This window comes from Saccharomyces eubayanus, chromosome XIV (assembly GCF_001298625.1).
Source record: "Saccharomyces eubayanus strain FM1318 chromosome XIV, whole genome shotgun sequence".
In the NCBI taxonomy this organism is placed as follows: domain Eukaryota; kingdom Fungi; phylum Ascomycota; class Saccharomycetes; order Saccharomycetales; family Saccharomycetaceae; genus Saccharomyces; species Saccharomyces eubayanus.
Genome location: NC_030973.1, coordinates 21,885 through 40,793, shown reverse-complemented (window position 1 = coordinate 40,793; position 18,909 = coordinate 21,885). Strand labels below are relative to the sequence as shown.

General features: G+C 40.9%; 11 protein-coding genes across 11 annotated transcripts; 6 read left to right on the top strand and 5 right to left on the bottom strand.

Annotated features, from left to right (window-relative positions):
* Positions 1–13: 13 nt before the first annotated feature.
* DAL82 (Dal82p) lies at positions 14–787 on the bottom strand (the record flags this gene model as incomplete). The annotated part of the gene is made up of 1 exon (XM_018367461.1): positions 14–787. One exon carries the CDS (start codon positions 785–787, stop codon positions 14–16), a length of 774 nt encoding a protein of 257 aa, XP_018219585.1.
* A 161-nt stretch (positions 788–948) lies between these two features.
* ATP11 (Atp11p) lies at positions 949–1,905 on the top strand (the record flags this gene model as incomplete). Its single annotated transcript, XM_018367460.1, has 1 exon — positions 949–1,905. One exon carries the CDS (start codon positions 949–951, stop codon positions 1,903–1,905), a length of 957 nt encoding a protein of 318 aa, XP_018219584.1.
* A 257-nt stretch (positions 1,906–2,162) lies between these two features.
* PHA2 (prephenate dehydratase PHA2) lies at positions 2,163–3,167 on the top strand (the record flags this gene model as incomplete). The annotated part of the gene is made up of 1 exon (XM_018367459.1): positions 2,163–3,167. One exon carries the CDS (start codon positions 2,163–2,165, stop codon positions 3,165–3,167), a length of 1,005 nt encoding a protein of 334 aa, XP_018219583.1.
* Positions 3,168–3,227: 60 nt separating this feature from the next.
* Positions 3,228–4,637, bottom strand: PFS2 (cleavage polyadenylation factor subunit PFS2; the record flags this gene model as incomplete). The annotated part of the gene is made up of 1 exon (XM_018367458.1): positions 3,228–4,637. One exon carries the CDS (start codon positions 4,635–4,637, stop codon positions 3,228–3,230), a length of 1,410 nt encoding a protein of 469 aa, XP_018219582.1.
* A 315-nt stretch (positions 4,638–4,952) lies between these two features.
* Positions 4,953–6,578, top strand: HXT14 (Hxt14p; the record flags this gene model as incomplete). The annotated part of the gene is made up of 1 exon (XM_018367457.1): positions 4,953–6,578. The coding sequence occupies one exon, from the start codon at positions 4,953–4,955 to the stop codon at positions 6,576–6,578; it is 1,626 nt and encodes a 541-aa protein (XP_018219581.1).
* Positions 6,579–6,726: 148 nt separating this feature from the next.
* DI49_4431 (uncharacterized protein) lies at positions 6,727–7,581 on the bottom strand (the record flags this gene model as incomplete). Its single annotated transcript, XM_018367456.1, has 1 exon — positions 6,727–7,581. One exon carries the CDS (start codon positions 7,579–7,581, stop codon positions 6,727–6,729), a length of 855 nt encoding a protein of 284 aa, XP_018219580.1.
* A 265-nt stretch (positions 7,582–7,846) lies between these two features.
* Positions 7,847–10,582, bottom strand: VNX1 (calcium/hydrogen antiporter; the record flags this gene model as incomplete). The annotated part of the gene is made up of 1 exon (XM_018367455.1): positions 7,847–10,582. One exon carries the CDS (start codon positions 10,580–10,582, stop codon positions 7,847–7,849), a length of 2,736 nt encoding a protein of 911 aa, XP_018219579.1.
* Positions 10,583–11,051: 469 nt separating this feature from the next.
* On the top strand, positions 11,052–12,017 carry KRE1 (Kre1p; the record flags this gene model as incomplete). Its single annotated transcript, XM_018367454.1, has 1 exon — positions 11,052–12,017. The coding sequence occupies one exon, from the start codon at positions 11,052–11,054 to the stop codon at positions 12,015–12,017; it is 966 nt and encodes a 321-aa protein (XP_018219578.1).
* Positions 12,018–12,097: 80 nt separating this feature from the next.
* On the bottom strand, positions 12,098–13,339 carry LEM3 (Lem3p; the record flags this gene model as incomplete). Its single annotated transcript, XM_018367453.1, has 1 exon — positions 12,098–13,339. The coding sequence occupies one exon, from the start codon at positions 13,337–13,339 to the stop codon at positions 12,098–12,100; it is 1,242 nt and encodes a 413-aa protein (XP_018219577.1).
* A 573-nt stretch (positions 13,340–13,912) lies between these two features.
* FIG4 (phosphatidylinositol-3,5-bisphosphate 5-phosphatase) lies at positions 13,913–16,531 on the top strand (the record flags this gene model as incomplete). Its single annotated transcript, XM_018367452.1, has 1 exon — positions 13,913–16,531. The coding sequence occupies one exon, from the start codon at positions 13,913–13,915 to the stop codon at positions 16,529–16,531; it is 2,619 nt and encodes an 872-aa protein (XP_018219576.1).
* A 410-nt stretch (positions 16,532–16,941) lies between these two features.
* Positions 16,942–17,934, top strand: PFA3 (palmitoyltransferase PFA3; the record flags this gene model as incomplete). The annotated part of the gene is made up of 1 exon (XM_018367451.1): positions 16,942–17,934. The coding sequence occupies one exon, from the start codon at positions 16,942–16,944 to the stop codon at positions 17,932–17,934; it is 993 nt and encodes a 330-aa protein (XP_018219575.1).
* Between the last annotated feature and the right edge of the window lie 975 nt (positions 17,935–18,909).

Below are 18,909 nucleotides of genomic sequence, written 5' to 3'. Positions count from 1 at the left end.
GAAACTAACATACTTATAAACTGTCTCCTTGGTTCGGTGGCCGCATCTGCGAAAGAAGAACTTCAATTATGTTGAGCTTATTTAGCACTTTGCATTCGAAATCCTGTTGTCTTTTCTTTATCATTTCAAGTTCGTTATGGAGATAGTCTAGACATATTTCCAGCTCCATGTTAGAATCAGACCACGCCTGCCCATCCACCATTTGTGGAGGCAGCACTGTCTCATTGAACCTGTTTATATTTTTACTCGTCTTGGGACTGTTATCAGCTTTCATGTCATCGCCATTTTTAGACAGGCTAATAGGGATTGTGTGAAGAGTGGGCGGAATCCCAATGGTTATCGAATCCAGGGGTAGTGGTTGTGATCCCGAGTGTTCATGCTCATCATCAGAACCGTTAGTATTTGGATGTTCGGTTGATGATAACTGTTGAAACGGATCGGGCCCTGAATGACCTTTAGTAAAAGATGGTGAAGAAGAAGATGAAGATGATTCATTGTCCAGTTTGGTTTTTGATTTTGTATGCTCTGGTGTCTCATCTAAAAGTGCCCCCATCAGCTTGAGCTGAGAAAGTGAAAATTGTGCCCGATCTGCACCATAGAGCTCCTTCAGTCGACGAAACTTGGTCTTTAACGTCCTCGATTGTCTGTACCTTGAACCAGTCTGCCGGTTGTACTCATCGAGCACTCGCTGCCAGCTATCTTGCCTGTAGGCATACGGTTTGAGATGCGGTTTGTGCCGTATCAGCAATCGCAGCAGCAGCTCCACAGGATCCACTGATTCATCCATTTTAGCTCGCTTCCCTCGGTCTTTAGGTTCTCTTGTATCATGTCGTTATCAATCGTTCAACTCACCCGAATGGAAATAACGCTTATTTTGACGTTCTAACCAAAAGATGAGAAAGTCTTATCAGGAGCTGAATTTCGGGAACAAAAAGATTGTAAACAGATATGTGGAGACTGACGAGTATAGCCCGTGCTAATATTCATACTTGTAATCGGTTTTTGCCTGTGTCCAACAAATCGATTGGAACACTTTCTGTTTTTCGTTTTTATTCTTCCAGTCTAGAAGAGAGGTACAAGGACAAATTATTACAAGAAGCTCAGAAACAAGGATTCAACAGCATCGAACAGTTGAAGGACCATTTGAAAGAGGATTTGGAATCTAGAAAGCACAAATTCAATAGTATTGATCCTTTGAAGGAACTGGAAGACTATCAACAAAGAACTCAAATGGCAAATAATAATTCCAAGAATATGATGACCAAATCAAAAGGCCCTCTCGATCCCAATGCTCCTAAAGTTCCATTCAAAACATTAGACTCCTTTTTAGACGTGACCAAGATTGAAGATCTGTCAAAACAGGAGGTCGAGTTTCTTTGGAGAGCAAGATGGGCAGAGAAGGATAACGCGTTATGTGCTGTAATTCCTGTCGCCATTTATGATAGAATGATGGCCAATGCCAAGAACAACCCCATGTTTGTCCTTCCACTACCTAGGCAATCTCTGTCTGAAGACGGAAAAACTGCTGGAGAACAAGGAATGGAACTACACTATATACAATGGCAGTTTGTTGGGCCTCAGACAACACATTGTATGATGACCTCCCTGGCAGAATACAAGCTACATCAGGAGTTTGCAAGACCGCACACTACCTTTCAGTTTCATTCGGATTTAGTTAAGGATAAAGGAGTGGTTTGCATGAATGGGCAAGTGGAACCGGATACAAACGTCAATGTACAAGACGCACAATTGCTATTATTAAACGTTCAAAGGTTTTATGGCGCTATGGGCGAAGAAACGCCAGCTGCTAAACAAAGAGTCCAATTGTTAAGAGACTTTTCCAAAGGCTCTCCTCAATTCAGTGTTGAGAAGTTGATTTCACTGTCCCAATCTATGGAAAGTTAATACTCATACTCATTCATGTTTTTACATTTACATATGTATATATTCAAGCCTTGTAAATACTAGATAGTATAGTATCTTCGGATAAGTCAACAACTCTTTTGGTGTGGCTTATAGGATGAGTCTTCGTTATTTTACTGAGAAAATAGTAATGAAAAAAGATTAAAAAAAAGTTGAACATTGGAAAAAAGAGCACTTAAAGACTAGGTTCATTGGAAGATAGGACTGCAAAAGCCTGTGCCATAATCGAATTTTAAACTATGAACGGGAAGAATTTGAAGGTTATTTTTCTAGGTCCTAAAGGTACATATTCTCATCAAGCTGCACTGCAACAATTTCAATCCATACCTAATGTCGATTATTTGCCAACAGCGTCCATACCTCAATGCTTTGATAAATTAGAGAGAAATGCAAGCATAGATTACTCAGTTGTACCATTGGAGAACTCTACCAACGGACAAGTGGTTTTTTCCTATGATCTGTTGCGGGATAGGATGATTCAGAAAGTTTTATCTTCAACTACCTCAGCAGAAAATAATAGAATCACACCAGATATAGAGGTTATAGCAGAACAGTACGTGTCTATAACCCATTGTTTAATCAGTCCCATCGAATTGTCCAATGGTATTGAATCATTTGGTAAATTTCAAGAAGTAAAAATATATTCGCACCCACAAGTTTGGGGTCAAGTCGATAGTTACTTGAAATCTTTGGCAGAGAAATTTCCACAAGTCACATTTAGCAGATCTGATTGTTCTTCGACGTCTGAATCGGTAAATCAATGTATGCAGTCACAGATCGACAATCACGACAACATTTTGCATGTAGCCATTGCTAGTGAAACAGCGGCTCGTTTATATAAAGCCCAAGTCATCGAACACTCAATCAATGATAAGCTGGGAAACACAACTAGATTTTTGGTCTTAAGGAGGCGGAGAGACACACGTCTCAATGAAGTTGGGGACACTAAATTACCACAGGTCAATCTGTTAACTTTTACTACCCGTCAAGATGATCCTGGTTCTTTAGTGGACGTTTTAAATGTACTAAAGATTCATTCGCTTAACATGTGCTCTATAAACTCTAGACCGTTTAATTTAAGCGATGGTGATAGAAACTGGCGATATTTGTTTTTTATTGAATACTACACTGATAAGAACGCCCCAAACCATAACGAACAATTTTATAAAGATATCGGCGGAAAATGTAAACATTGGTGCCTCTGGGGTACATTCCCTAGAAGTGAGATGTATTACTATAAATGAGTATTTTATGTAAGTGTTCTTGTGCATATTTATATATTTAAACCCTTTTAAAACGCACTTTTATATGCTTAGACCAGGTAAAGTAGAACCTTTGGTCTTTGATGAATCGATACCGGGAATTTCTTGGCGAGGTGTCTTTGAAGTAATGAAACCATGCGTATTTGGTAGCGCATGTGCTTCAAGTGTAGCAGGTGGAGGTGGCGCAGCACCAAATTCACTCTTCTCTCTCACAGCGTTTATATCATTGTTGATACCGAAAAACCAACCATTTATCTTCTTGTTGTTGTACGTCGGGTCATCGTAAGCGTTGGGATCGGTTGGTCTTGCCCTTGTCCAAAATCTTATAGTTCTGTCCTTTGCTGCAGTAGCAAATATATGGCCCACCGGATTATATGATAACGAAGTGATGCACTTATCATGAGCATACGGTATAGTCAAAATAGGCTCGTTTAAATTTTGCAAAAGATCAAAATGCTTTAGCGATCCATCATAGCATGCCAAAGTGAACATAGACTCATTTATTGGATGCCATTCTAATGTCATATAGTCAGTTTCATCTCTTACACACATCAGTTCCTTCATGCTATATCTGATATCAAATACACGACAAGATTTATCCTTTGAAATTGCCATTAATAAATTCCCCTTGGTAGGTTGAAATCTCGTCTTTAAAACAGTGTGTTTGAATTTTAGAATTGACGAAATACAATTTCCTGAACGGGGGTCCCATAGTTTAACCAAATTATCCTTAGATGCCGAGGCAATCAACCCCATCTCGGGATGCCAATCACAACTTTTTACGTCCCAATGGTGCCCTGATAGTACTCTCTCTTGTTTACCGTTACTGAAGTTCCAAATCTTCAAAATATTGTCATCTGAACAAGTAACGAATTTCGAATCATTGCTACTGAATGCCATATCTCTGATGCTTTCTGTGTGTGCTGCGTCAATCTCTTTTACCATACTGAAGTTCGGTTGCCATATCTTGATCATCCCATCGGCGTCACCACTAATCATCCAATCACCATCATGTGAATACTTCATCGTGGTTACAGCTGAATCATGCGCTTGCATAAGAGTTTCAAATGTAAAAGATGATGCGTTCCATAAAGAGAATTCCCCACTATACGTTGCCACTACGAGTCTTCTACCTTCAGGGGTCCACTGGATGGCCGGTATGACATGCTTTACTTTATTAGAGCTTAAATGGGTAAACTTGCTGGGAAGATTGATTACTCGATCTCGAACCCTGTAGGCGTTGGGAGGCATTATATCTATCGTGTATGAAGTTTCTGGCTCCACCACTGGGTTCGCTAGCCCATGTCGTCTGTTGTAATATAGGTTGATATAGGGTGAACTTACATCTACTGACCGCCTCTGCGTCATATACTTTTTCAGAGGCGGCTGATGTGGTTGCTGGCTTTGACTTTGATTTTGGTTTTGGTTCTGATTCTGATTGTAACCGTCCATATTGTTGCTATCCTTAGTCTTTTCAATCTCTTACTTGGCGGGTTGCTGTACATACTTCATGCTTCAGCATCTTCCCTTGATAAATCGATATTTTTTTTAAATGACGGTCCTCGAAAGAAAGAAAAAACTAGAATAAAAAAACAAAAAAATGTCAGTAATTATTTTGATGACACAAATATAAACAAGAGCACAAGATAGTGATTAATTGCACAATTTTCTGTTTATTTCATCGAAGAATATATACATATATCAAAACCCTATTTATTGCTATACTTTCAAAGAATACAAAAGTGCTACAAATTTGCTGCCAAAAGAATGTCCGTTCAGGTTCCATATCAACACAGTTCAGGGTACATTTCTCATTTTCATAATAACGAACTCGATCCAGATGGCGGGAGAGATTACAACGTTACGATCAAGTACCTGGATGACAAAGATGAAAAGGAGGAAGGTCACGTAACGAATAGTATTCATAATGCAAGTCTACATATTCCAATTCTTTTGTGTTTGATAATCGCACTTGGTGGCTTTATCTTTGGATGGGACATTGGAACCATTGGTGGAATGACAAACATGATTAGCTTCCAACAGAAATTTGGTACAACCGATATTATTGATGATGGAGAAACCGTTTTCATTTCTACTAAGCAATTGAATGATTTACAAATAGGTTTGATCATCAGTATTTTCAATATCAGTTGCGGGGTGGGGGCTTTAACTCTATCAAAAATGGGTGACTGGACCGGTAGAAAGGCTGGAATTTGGTTTGCCTTGGTCGTGTACTGTATTGGTATAACGGTTCAGATCTTTTCCTGTGGTAGATGGTATTTTTTAACTTTAGGAAGAGCAGTAACTGGTATTGGAGTGGGAATAACCACCGTGTTAGTACCAATGTTTCTTTCCGAAAACTCTCCACTAAAGATTAGAGGTTCCATGGTCTCGATGTACCAGTTGGTTGTGACATTTGGTATCCTTATGGGAAATGTTTTGAACTTCATATGCGTGAGATGCTATAGAGATCCGTTTCAGAACATATCCTGGCAATTACCGTTATTTTTGAGCTACATTTGGGCCATCATAATTGGAATGTCGCTTGTTTACGTTCCTGAATCGGCCCAGTACTTGGCCAAGATTAAAAATGATGTGCCGGCTGCTAAAAGCTCCTTTGCTAAGATGAACGGTGTTTCTGAAACAGATAGTATTGTGACTGAGTTTATTGATGATTTGATGGAAAATAATTATGCCCAAGAGGAATCTAATGAAGAAGAGAAGAAGAAGAGAAGTCTCGTGAAGAAGCAAAGTTTCGAGTTTGTCTTGGGAAAACCAAAGTTATGGTTGAGATTAATTATCGGCATGATGATAATGGCCTTTCAACAATTATCTGGAATAAATTATTTTTTCTATTATGGAACATCTGTTTTTAAAGGCGTTGGAATCAAAGATCCCTATATCACCTCAATGATTCTTTCCAGTGTCAACTTTCTCTCCACAATATTGGGAATGTATTACGTAGAGAAATGGGGACGCAAGACCTGTCTGTTGTATGGTTCAACAAATTTATTATTCTATATGATGACTTATGCGACAGTCGGGACATTTGGAAGAGAAACCGATTTTTCAAATATTGTTCTAATAATTGTGACCTGTTGCTTTATTTTTTGGTTTGCAATTACATTAGGCCCAGTTACATTTGTGCTGGTTTCTGAACTATTTCCCTTGAGGACCAGAGCACTTTCAATGGCGATTTGCACATTTGTCAATTGGATGTTCAATTTCTTGATTTCATTTTTAACTCCAATGATTGTGTCCAAGATTGATTTCAAATTAGGCTATATATTTGCCACTTGTCTGTTAGCGTTAATTATATTCAGTTGGATACTGGTACCGGAAACGAGGAATAAGAACGAACAGGAGGTGAATAAAATATTTGAGTCAGATTAGTTACTACATAATATAAATAGAAAGAGCAAAGCCTTTATGAGAGGCAAGAATCAGTAACCAAATAATCGTGCAACTTTTTTCATATTTTTGCTTTTCTTTTTGTACAAAAAACAATATATATCTATTCGAAAACTTCTAGTATATACTTTTAGATAAAGCCTTTCTCTACTAGGAATTCTCTTACTATATCCCAGTACCCGTCTTGGATAATAGTATCATTATGTGAACCAAGCGGAAACTCGAAAATTTTCTTGTTGGCACTAGGACATGTCTCATATAATTTTCTCATGTGAAAGGGTGGTACAATCTCATCCTTTAACCCACTGAGGAACAAAAATGGTGTTTCTGGACTACAACTGCCCATGAGGCCCTCCGAATTCCAGATCTCATGACATAGAACTGTAAATCTTTTCAAAAGGGGAAAAATATAAGGAATAACTTTTCGAATACTTAAAAACGTATTTTCCAATATAACACCATCGCATAAATTACTGAATTTGGAAGCAATGTAAAGGGCATTGGCACCGCCCAAAGACCTACCGTACAGTACCAGTTTTCTCTTAGCATGGAATGGATCCGTCGACAGATGTGACATGACACAATCAGCGTCCAATTTCAAACCTTGTTCGCCTGGCGAACCTTCCGAATTACCGTAGCCACGATACGAATAAATAAAGACACTCATTCCAAATTGGCGATAGAAAATATCGATTATCGGTATAAAATACCCTATATTACCAGCATTCGGACAGAGGATCAATAAGGTACTTGTTGAGTTCTCGTTCTTAATATCCCATGCCTCGAGCCTGATCTGGTCCTGCGTGATCAAAGTCAGCTTTTCATAGGGTATTCCACGAGAATCAGGTGTATCGACATGGTTTCTAGCGCCTTGGGCCCATGATGGGTAGACAAGACGGTTTTGGTAGAGATAAAGGGTAGTGATCGATATCGATGATAGTGCTAAAAAGCCACTAAAAAACATCTTGGAGACTTTCCACAACATGAGACCAAAAGAAGATCCTATAGTGTAGTTCAAGGAGCAAACACGACAAAGGTAAACGTCGGCTTAGTCCATGCTGTTCGAAAAATATCTCTCATATAATCCACTTGCAGATATTATAATCATAAGTAATTAATTTAAAGATAGTTAATAAACGTTGCGGGTAATAAAATACTTAATAGACTATATAAACGTACATGATATAAACATAAAGTGATAACATAGGAAAGGCCAGTGTATCAGGTGAAAAGATTAGAAGGATTTGTTTCTATTCTGAAATTACGCCTTGGAAATAGAATCCCACTACAATTATAAAATATAGTAAAATCAGCATAGAACCCTTGAAATAGTTGCTTTTGCCTTCAGCATATAAATAAGTGAACATGAAAACACTCGTCATAGCACCAAAGAGGTCCCAACGGGGAAAGACTAGAGGAAACATCTGCGTTCTGATATTAATCAGGGACTTTTTCTCGCTCCAGGTGTAGAAGATGGAATAGATGACCAAAGCAGGGATTTGTAGAAGACAAACTTGTAAGGCATAGGCACTGCCAATTTCCATCGAGAGGGCCACGTTACCGTGAATAGCGAATGAGATGGCATTCAAAAATTCTGTGGTATTGGGGACTAAGGCAAAAATCGTAAGACCGAGGAATTTTGGATTCAAAGAGGGGAAGTCTTCTAGGACAGAGTCCACACAAGACACCAGGATCTCTGCGATTATTGCGTAGAGCAAGGTGGACATCAGTAGTATACAGGTAGATCTGGTCCTTGACCAATTGGGTGCGTCGTGGTGACCCTGCTCTTGTTGTTCATTAGATTCTTGTTGTTCAGCAGCACTCGAGGTTGGATCTGTGATGGGTACTTGCCAAATCATCTTCGCGTGCGTTCTTAGAGTAAACCATAACCCAATGATATAGGCGCAAAAAAGAACTATGGCACAAGAAATGGACATTGGCTGGATGATGCGAGTGAACAGATGGTTAAACTTTAAGGGAGGATGCGAAAAGGTACAGTCCCGATCGTTAGCAGGATCTGCACACTTTACTGAGTAACCCCCATAAATTTCGTACAAAACGGTGGGGACAAACATTACAATCATTGAAAAGATCAGTAGTGCGGAGGAGACACCAGCACTTGCCGGGTTGTATCTTTGGGTTTTCCTATTCAGAGCACCACCACACATGGACAGACCTGGCAATAACAGCACGGCACCCAGGATGGAACCAATCATAGATCCTTCTACGAGGAGACCCTTTTTTTGTTGCAAAGCTACGCAATACAGGAAAATTTCCACAATGGTCGAGAAAAACGCATTAATAACAGCTCCGACACCCATGGATGTCTGCGCGGATATCGATGCGACTGCTTGGCCAATGTAGAATGCTAATGGGATTGTGGAAGTCAGACAAAGAATGAAAATAGAAGACTCGTTAGTGATCCATGTTTTCCAATGGAGAAAATTCTTCAAAACATAAAAATCAAAAATGGTGAAAAACACAATAGAGATCAAGTTAACAACGATAACGTTTGTACCATCCACTGTGTATTTATAATAATGCCAACCAGCGGCACGGAACGTACACAAGAGGATATTTTTGTTCAATTGGTGCTGGATGATTGTGTTTTCGTGCGATTGCGAGGAATTCTCGATATTCTTGAAGCCTAGTGCCAGTGGGTGTCTTCTACAATGGTACATGATTTGCCACAGCACGTTACTCATGGGGATGGTAAACACAGCAAGCCATAGACAAAGAGATAAGAGGGCAAGAATGGGCTCCATGGCGAGATGAAAGATGGTGTAGAAAAGGACACGGCCCCAGTTCCATTCCCCTCTACCAAAGTACCTTCTTTGGGCAGCCGGTTGTGGAATTTGGTGTCTTATGGAATTATAAGAAGGGTGGTTGGAATTCAGTGGCGTTGTGGTTGTGTTAGGCGGCATCAACGAGGAGGACTCCGTGACGGGTTGTTCCTCTCTCTGCTGCAGTTTGGCCTGAGATTGATGGAACACGAGTCTGTTGGAGTACGACGTCACCCAATCGTAAAATTGCTGCATACTGATTCCTTCGTCTTTGTCCTCTTGCAAATACTGCTCGTCCTGCAACAGGTAAACCATCTTGCCAAACGGCCACAGAAAGTAGTTGGCAAGCTTGTAGAAACACTTCGAGTAGTCCTTGGCGGAGCTCGTCACCAGTCCTCCACCGCCCAATAAGAACACCAAAATAGCCGCCGAGTAGAAAAGTATCGCGATGGGCAAGCCAAACAAGATCGACCACAGTGCATTGGAACAGTTCACCTGCCAGGTGATGGTCTTCAACTGTGTCTCGTGGATGTCCTGGGCAGCAGTTCTTTGCACGGACCGGTGCTTCTTGTACAGAGCAGGCTTCCAGATCCTAATACCGAACGGATGGGTCTCGTTAATGGCGTCCTGCCTCTCTCGCAGCGTGAACGACTCCAGAGACGAAGTGCTCGACGCCTGGTCGTTGCTCTCCAGGTGTGAGGGCGATTGGCAGTTGATCTCATCGATCAGCAAGTCATGGCCGTGCGAATCATGAATGATGAACCGGCTGTCGTCGTTATCGTCTATGCCATCGATGCCGTCGTGGGACAGCTCCCGGATGGGCGAGTGCAGCCGCCTTGGAGACGCTGAAGTGACCGTGTTCAAGTCTGGTACGGAGTGCGCCTTGGACGACAGCAACTCCAGCGTGGGCGGCAAGTGTTGTTGGTGCTCGTGGTGATGCAGCGTGTTGTTGCTGCTATGCACCATAGGCGACTGCGAACTCACAGACCGCTTGGACTTGTTGGCGTGTAGGGCAAACTTCAGGCCCTCGTGGAGGCCCTCCAGGTACCGAATGTCACTCTGGATCTCCTTTGGATCGTCGTCCACACTGAATATCCGGTGAGGCGTTGACGTGGACGTCGTCGGGGTCAGGCCCTCCTCTTTAAGACGGCCGTCCCCGGAGGTGTTGTTGCCGCCAGCGGGCGTGTGGTTGTTCTTGACCATTGATCCTTTCCGCTTTTGTAATCACCAGCTATCTGGCCTCCATCTACCACCTCCCCATGTTTATTATCGTCTTTTTATCTATATAAAGAATCAGGATCGACTAAATATACCGCGCCGTGGGAGGTGATAAGCGATAAACCCAACACGGACGCCATTCTGAGGGAAAGAAAGATCCTGGAAAGGGTCCCAGGCCCACCCACCCGTTTACCAATGCCATCACTCCAAGATGTTGCCAAACCGTCGTAATTCTGCTGCTTATTGGCGCCGTTTTCCGCTTCTTCTTACATACATTCTTCCCATCTGCCCCCTCCTCAACGTGCGTGGTGATATCGCGTTCTTTTTATAAAACGGCAATGGGGCTTTTCTTTTTATAACGTGTATTGTGAAAAAAAGAGTAATATCAGAAATCAAACATTGACATATTATAGTGGAAATACGTTCTCAAAGCTCAACCAAGACAACATAGAAAATGATGTTGCGTCGCACGCTATCACTGTCTCTCGTTTCGTTGCTGCTCTCCCTGTCGCTGTGGCCGGCTGCTATTCTGGCAGCCATGACCACCCAGGTTACCGTGGAAACAAATGTTGCGGGGGTTTTGGTCACTCAGACCACTATATGGGACCCTGCCACTGCCACTACCACTACCGCGGCTGCCGCCGCCGCTACCACTGCGACGGCAAAGACGGGGTCTTTCACCACGGTGTTTACAACTACCAACATCAACGGGGTCACCGTTGTTCTGACGCAGACCGTCGACAGAGCAACCATGCTGGCAACTTCGACCGCTGCTTCCAGCTCAGCCACTGCTAAGACCACAACTACAGGCACTGCCGTGTCTTCCTCGCTTGCTTCGGGCGTGTACCTGTCCACCGTCACTACAACGAACGACCTGGGCACCACTGTGACTTTGACCGAGACGTTCACTCACTCCTCCACTGCCGCCGCTACTGCCGCTACTTCTTCTTCTTCTTCTTCTTCTTCTTCCTCTTCCGGCACGAAGAAGACCACTTCGACTTCAGCTGGAACAGCAGCAGAGGAAACCGGTACAAGACCAGACCCCTCCACGGACTTCACGGAGCCTCCTGTGACAGCCGTCACCACTTTGTCGATCGACACATATGTCACAGTCACAGAAGGGACGACAGCAACCTACACGACCGCGCGAGCACCCACCTCCATGTGGGTCACTGTTGTCAGACAGGGCAACACTATCACTGTGCAGACCACATTCGTCCAGCGTTTCTCCTCCCAGTACGCAACAGTTGCTTCCCCCTCCGCAGGGTCCATCGGGTTGGGCTCGTTGTCGGGTACTGTAGGTGTCATCAAATCTGCAATGAAGAAGACCGTTTCTCATAATGAGGCTCAGCACCTAAATATGAAATCGTTTACTTCAACTTTGGGCGGGCTATTAACGGTTTTAATTTGGTTCTTATAATTTTTTTACTTAAACAATAAACATAAACATATACATCTATAAATAAAAATGGAAAAAAAAGTATAAATATTTCTACTTTTTTAATTCATATTCCATGAAAGACTCGATGCATCAGCAATCTTTCTACCGCCAAATAACCAAAATGTTAGCAATATGAGCGCCATGGCAGCGCAAACACAGCCACCGATCAAATAGATTATACCTAAAAATGGATTTCTACCGCCAAGGTGAGAGCCGTGGGTCAAATAGATCCCTTTCTTACCGTTGAACTCCAGTACAGGCCAATGTAGCCCAATGTCCAACTGGTATTGGCCCGCTGGAAGACTCTCGTTCTTGTTGATTCTGATTAGTTTGGTGATCTTATGAAACGCACCTGGCCTCATCCAGTTCTGGAATTCTTCCCACTCCTGAATGTCCGGAACATTTGTCTCGTTATACCCGTCAGGGTACAAATTCTTCCAGTATGGAGGCGGCGTAATTTGGGTGTAATTGTACTTGGTCTTCTTGAACCGTTTCTTATCAGACCCCCAGTTGATTCCCTTATTTGTTAGTGAGTAATTCTTCGAGGCATCGTCTACATTGATAAGCTGCAAGGGGAACGTATCATTGAACATCGAGTTCGCGATCAGTCCACACGGATAATATATTTTCCCGTCAGGACTCTTGGATAGCGGCTTACAATTTATACCTGTGGCATCATGCACCGTCTCGTAAGAGGCATCTTCTCCACGTATTTGGTCTTCACTAAAAGATAGTACGTATCTCCTATGGTTAGCAGCAAACTTCTCTAAAATGTAATTCAAATATACATTCTTCTTAATGTCACTCGGTGTATGGAACCTGATTTGACAGGTACCTCTTTGTTCCGTGAAATCGTCCGATTCATCATCCACAAACTTCCATTGTGGTGCTACATTATATGTTTTGTTTTTATGGAAGGTCAATTCCCATTGATCAGAAGGCATGTCGCTCCATGAAGAGGTTGCGTTGTTCATGCAATCCTGGTAGTATATTTTTACCTCGTCCACTTTGGAGTTTTGCGCTAATATGCACCCTCCTACAATAACAAATATCACAGCAATGAACAAGTAAACAGGCAGGACCGTTCTCGGCGTCAACACCGGGTTAAAAGCAGCCAGTCTCTGTTGTGTAAACGCATCCTCTTTGGGCCTTCTGTTCTTTGTCTGCACAGGCTTAATTTCATCCTCTTCAAATTCAGAGGCATCGACATCTTCTTCTTCTGGGTTGTCACCAGAAATCGCAGGCCCCTTGTCCTTCCTACGGAATACTTCTCCAACCTGGCCCAGATCAAAATTCACCATCCTTTAGTGTGTATGTTAGTCTCTTGCCCTTTCAAAAGAAGAATCTTGATTATTTTGTAGTCCATATTATCAATATAATTAATGTTCCTTTATGTTGTCGCCATAATATATTTCGTCCCTCCAATTTCGCGCATAATAATAGCAATCTTTGAAAAAATGAACTGACGATTATTATTCTGGGGAAAAGAAATTGCGCCAACTGCGACAGACGCATATTTTACTTAAAACAACATTTAATCTATTGCTACTCTTTCCATGGCTCATCATTTAATGTCTCTTTCTTAAAATGGCCTTTGAGCCATTCTCTTACATGTATTAAGGATCGTTGCGGATGGAACGAGAAGTGATTATCAAGCTCGTCCCCCCGAGGCTTGTTAATGTCTTAAAGGATACATTAAACGTATATATTGTCTTTTTGTGAATGTGTAAAACTTTTGTTTATTTCTAAAGTCTCAATAATGTATTTGCTTGCGCACTCGACTATTATTGTATAAATAATGTGATTTTGTTTAAAATTGAGTTGGTTTTTAAATCACAATAAAATAAGCCAAAGCAAAGGAAAGCAAGGAAGAGATGAATAATGACGCAATGGACCATTCCCTTGGTGGGGGCGTGATTGCTACTTCTGGGTCCAAGCAGAGAAAGACCTCCAAATTTGTGATGGGTAAATATACGCTATATGAAACAAAGGATCGCATGTATATTGTTGGGAGCAATAAAAGAGAAACCATGTTCCGCATCTTGGAAATTGACCTTACAGTACCTCGTGGAGAACTCAGTGTGCTGGAAGATAACGTCTTCTTCACCAGAAATGAAATTATGAATGTGTTGGCAAGTTTGGAGGAAGCCACTGAGAATGGTTTACATAAGAAAATTACAGGCTATGGTCTTCTGGGATTTATTAAATTTACCTGTTGGTACTACTTGATAATGGTTACCAAGTACAGCCAAGTCGCAGTAATCGGTGGTCATGGTATTTATCATATTGACGGTATTGACATTATTCCCATAACAAACAACTATAAGAAACCTGAAAAAAATTCAGATGAAGCAAGACTATTGAATATATTCAGGGATTTGGACTTGACAAAAACCTTCTATCTCAGTTACACTTACGATATAACAAATACGTTACAAACTAACATCTTGCGTGAGAAATTGAAAGCTGTCGATAGGTCCGATATTACAATCCCTTCTAGGATAACTGACTATAACGAGATGTTTGTTTGGAACAGCAATTTGTTGTCCCCGATTTTTGCCTGTATTGACACCGTATTCGACTGGTTTCAATGCATTATACACGGATTCATTGATCAAGTTAACGTGTCAGTTTTGGGGAAATCTATATATATCACCTTGATCGCCAGAAGATCGCACCATTTCGCAGGCGCACGTTTCTTAAAACGTGGTGTTAACAACCAAGGACATGTGGCTAACGAAGTGGAAACTGAACAGATTGTGACAGATATGATTTTAACTCCCTTTCATCAACCGGGAAATGGATTTTTCGACAGCGATCGTTATACCTCCTTTGTACAGCACCGGGGCTCAATCCCTCTATACTGGACTCAGGATGCTTCCAATTTAACCACAAAGCCTCCCATTAGGATTAATGTAGTGGATCCATTTTTTACACCTGCTGCATTGCATTTCGATAATCTGTTTCAGAGATATGGCGGTGGAACTATCCAAATATTGAACTTAATCAAGACCAAAGAAAAGACACCAAGAGAAACTAAGCTACTTTGGGAATTCGAGCAGTGCATAAATTATCTGAATGAGTTTTTACCGGCAGCAAAAAAATTGGATTACACTTCTTGGGATATGAGTAGGGCCTCTAAACAAGATGGTCAAGGAGTTATTGAGTTTTTAGAGAATTATGCTGTGAACACCGTCACAAGAACAGGAATATTTCATAATGGTCCAGATTTTGCATCTACAAAGATTCAGGAAGGTATATGTCGTAGCAATTGTATCGACTGCCTTGATAGAACCAATGCTGCACAATTTGTCATTGGTAAAAGAGCCCTTGGTTGCCAGTTGAAATCATTGGGAATACTTGATAATAGTTACTTAGAATACGATTCTGATATTGTGAACATATTGACAGAGTTATTTCATGATTTAGGTGACACGATTGCGTTACAATATGGGGGTTCGCATTTGGTTAACACAATGGAGACTTATAGAAAGATAAATCAATGGAGCTCTCATTCTAGAGACATGATTGAGAGTATAAAAAGATTTTATAGTAATTCATTTGTCGATGCCCAAAGACAGGATGCGATTAATTTATTTTTGGGTCATTACGCTTGGAGAGAGGGATTTCCCTCTCTATGGGAAATGAACACTGACTTTTATTTACATAACGGTTATACTTCCAACATGCCAAAGAGAAGCTATACTCATTGGTGGAATGACTACCATATCAAAAGTATAAAGGAATTGATTACTGAGGAGCTCATTGAAACAGGTAATGATATCACTAGGGAAAAAATTATAAAAAATGTTAGAGGTTATCCTGGTGCCTTCGATAACTACTGGAATGAGTACTATCTGCCAAGATCGGTGACTTGGATTCGCGATCTTTTTGCATACAACATGAATTCAACAAGAAGATATCATAATGCTCTAACCAAACAGGACAAAGCCATGTCTCCATTTACTTCCAGGAAACAGAGTTGGCTGAATAACAAATTAAAGATGATTACATCCAACAAAACATCGGAAAAGATCACTACCGGGGCAGTTGAAGCTACTGATTTAAACAAAGGCACTTCTGCCAAACAAGAATTAGAGTTGTACGAGCATTATCTGCATATGGTATCAGAAAATGGCCAAAAGCTTGAAGACAAAATGAATTCATTTTCTTACTCTAAATACCCTATATTTATTGATTATGAAAAGAGCGAGATTCCACCAATGAAAGACGTGGTGAAGGAAGCGCCAGCTGATATTACGGATGATTTCACCGAAGCGTACAATGATAACGATGATGAAACAATAGTAGAAGCATTGCTTATAGCTCCTGATGATGTTCTAGTCGATGAAAAATTCTACGAAAAGGTCCTGGATGTCGATAATTATACACCCGTTGATGATTATTCAACCGTTATACAAATAAATCCCGACAATTTACAACTTTATAAGGATTTGTGCATTTCTGCAGATATACAACTTGAATTTCAGTGAATGTGCACAGGTTTTTAAAAATATATTTTAAATATTCATATAGAAATTTTTTTTGAAATCGAACAAACGCTTAAATCAATGCGTCTTGAGTTTTACATTTTGTGCTAGAAATTCCAATTTAAACCAGCTTCAATTACATATTATTCTCATAACTCATTTGAAACAAAAAGTAAATGATCTGCAATTAACAATTAACAGTCAATCTCATTCATCGATATGCCACCCATCGCGATTTAAAGATGCCTGCGGTACTTAGTTTCATTTTTTCAATTTTTTCGACAGGAAGATAAATTAGAATAAGATTGCGGTTCCAGAAAAACCAAAATTCAAGTCAAGAGATTGTATGAAAATTTATTCCGGCATCAAGAAGAGGAAGACCTAATTACAATTTTATAGATTCTGCTTTGCATATGAGTGACAGGTTTTCGGTGACTAAGCTTTTTCCTAAGTGTTTGACGACATGCTTATATATATGGACCGCCTACATAACGCTGACAAGAATACATCAAATACCAAGCTGGTTTCTCACGGTAACTATAATTCCGACATTACTGGTAGCCTTATACACCTATTTCAAAGCGATTTCAAAGGGACCCGGCTCTCCTTTAGACTTCCCTGATTTACTAGTCCATGACTTACAGGCAGCAGAAAATGGTCTCGAACTTCCCCCAGAGTACATGTCAAAAAGATGTATRACCTTAAAACATGACGGAAGATTTCGAGTTTGCCAAATTTGCCACGTTTGGAAGCCTGATCGTTGTCATCACTGTTCATCATGTGATATATGTGTATTGAAAATGGATCATCATTGTCCTTGGTTTGCTGAATGCACTGGTTTCAAGAATCAGAAGCTTTTTATTCAGTTCCTTATGTACACAACTTTCTACGCGTTCTTGGTCCTAATCTACTCGTGTTATGAACTCGGGACTTGGTTTCGTTCTGGTAGCTTTAATCAAGAACTGATTGATTTTCACCTATTAGGGGTGGCGCTGTTAGCCATTGCAATATTCATCTCTGTTTTGGCGTTCACTGCTTTCAGCATTTATCAAGTTTGTAATAACCAAACAACCATCGAACTATACGGTATGAGAAGATATAGGCGAGATCTGGAAATCATCAATGACAGCTATGGAGCAGATACACAGTTGGAGAATATATTTGACTTAGGTTCTTCAATCGCTAATTGGCAAGATTTAATGGGCATGTCATGGTTGGAGTGGTTACTTCCTATCGAGACATATAAGTACAAGAAGTCTAAACACACAAAAGATGAAAAGGGTTTATATTTCGATATAAGACCGGAAGCACAAGACAGATTGCTCAGCAGTAGAGGTCTAGAGGATCGCCTAATGAGAAGAGTAACCCCAAGGCCTTCGTTAGAAACCGACAGGCCCTCCGAATAAATGCCTGGGGTGCATATTAGTTACAGGAACGAAAAAAGAGTGAATGGGATTATACGGAAAACCATAAATGGCAGTTTATCATTACAATTACAAATATTATATAGGAAGTTATTTATGGATCAAATAAAAAGAACTATTATTATATTTTATATTTTTTTGTTTTCGTTGAAACAGTGTTTCTCATAATAGAATCGAGATCAAACCCAAAAACAAACTACCAATACTAAAGGTTAATTGGTTGGCAGCAGCTGAGTAAATTGAAATCGTAGGTGGCTTGGCTGTTGAGGATGAATACCACGTAGTAACTGTAGATAGAGTTGCTTGGGAACTTGTTGGGCTTGAAGCAGTGACGGCAGCATCAACAGCTGTGGAATAAGTGGAAGAAGTGGCAGTACATGTGGTACAAACTTCAGTAGCTGCAGTTTGTTGGAATGTGGTAACACTATTCAAAGTTCCAACTGGTACTAAGCTAGTATGTTYGGCATATTGAGCATTAGCAATAGATGTACTATAGCCAGACACTACACTTTTATCTGTGGAAGTAGAGGTTTCGGATCCCTTTATAGTGGAAACTGGAACTAAGCTAGTGTGTTCGGCATATTGAGCATCACCGACAGACGTGCTGTAGCCAACTACCACGCTTTTATCTGTGGAAGTAGAGGTTTCGGATCCCTTTATGGTGGAGACTGGAACTAAGCTAGTGTGTTCAGCATATTGAGCATCACCGACAGACGTGCTGTAGCCAACTACCACGCTTTTATCTGTGGAAGTTGAGGTTTCGGATCCCTTTATGGTGGAGACTGGAACTAAGCTAGTGTGTTCAGCATATTGAGCATCACCGACAGACGTGCTGTAGCCAACTACCACACTTTTATCTGTAGAAGTAGAGGTTTCGGATCCCTTTAAGGTAGAAACTGCGACCAAGCTAGTATGTTCGGCATATTGAGCATCACCGACAGATGTACTATAGCCAAC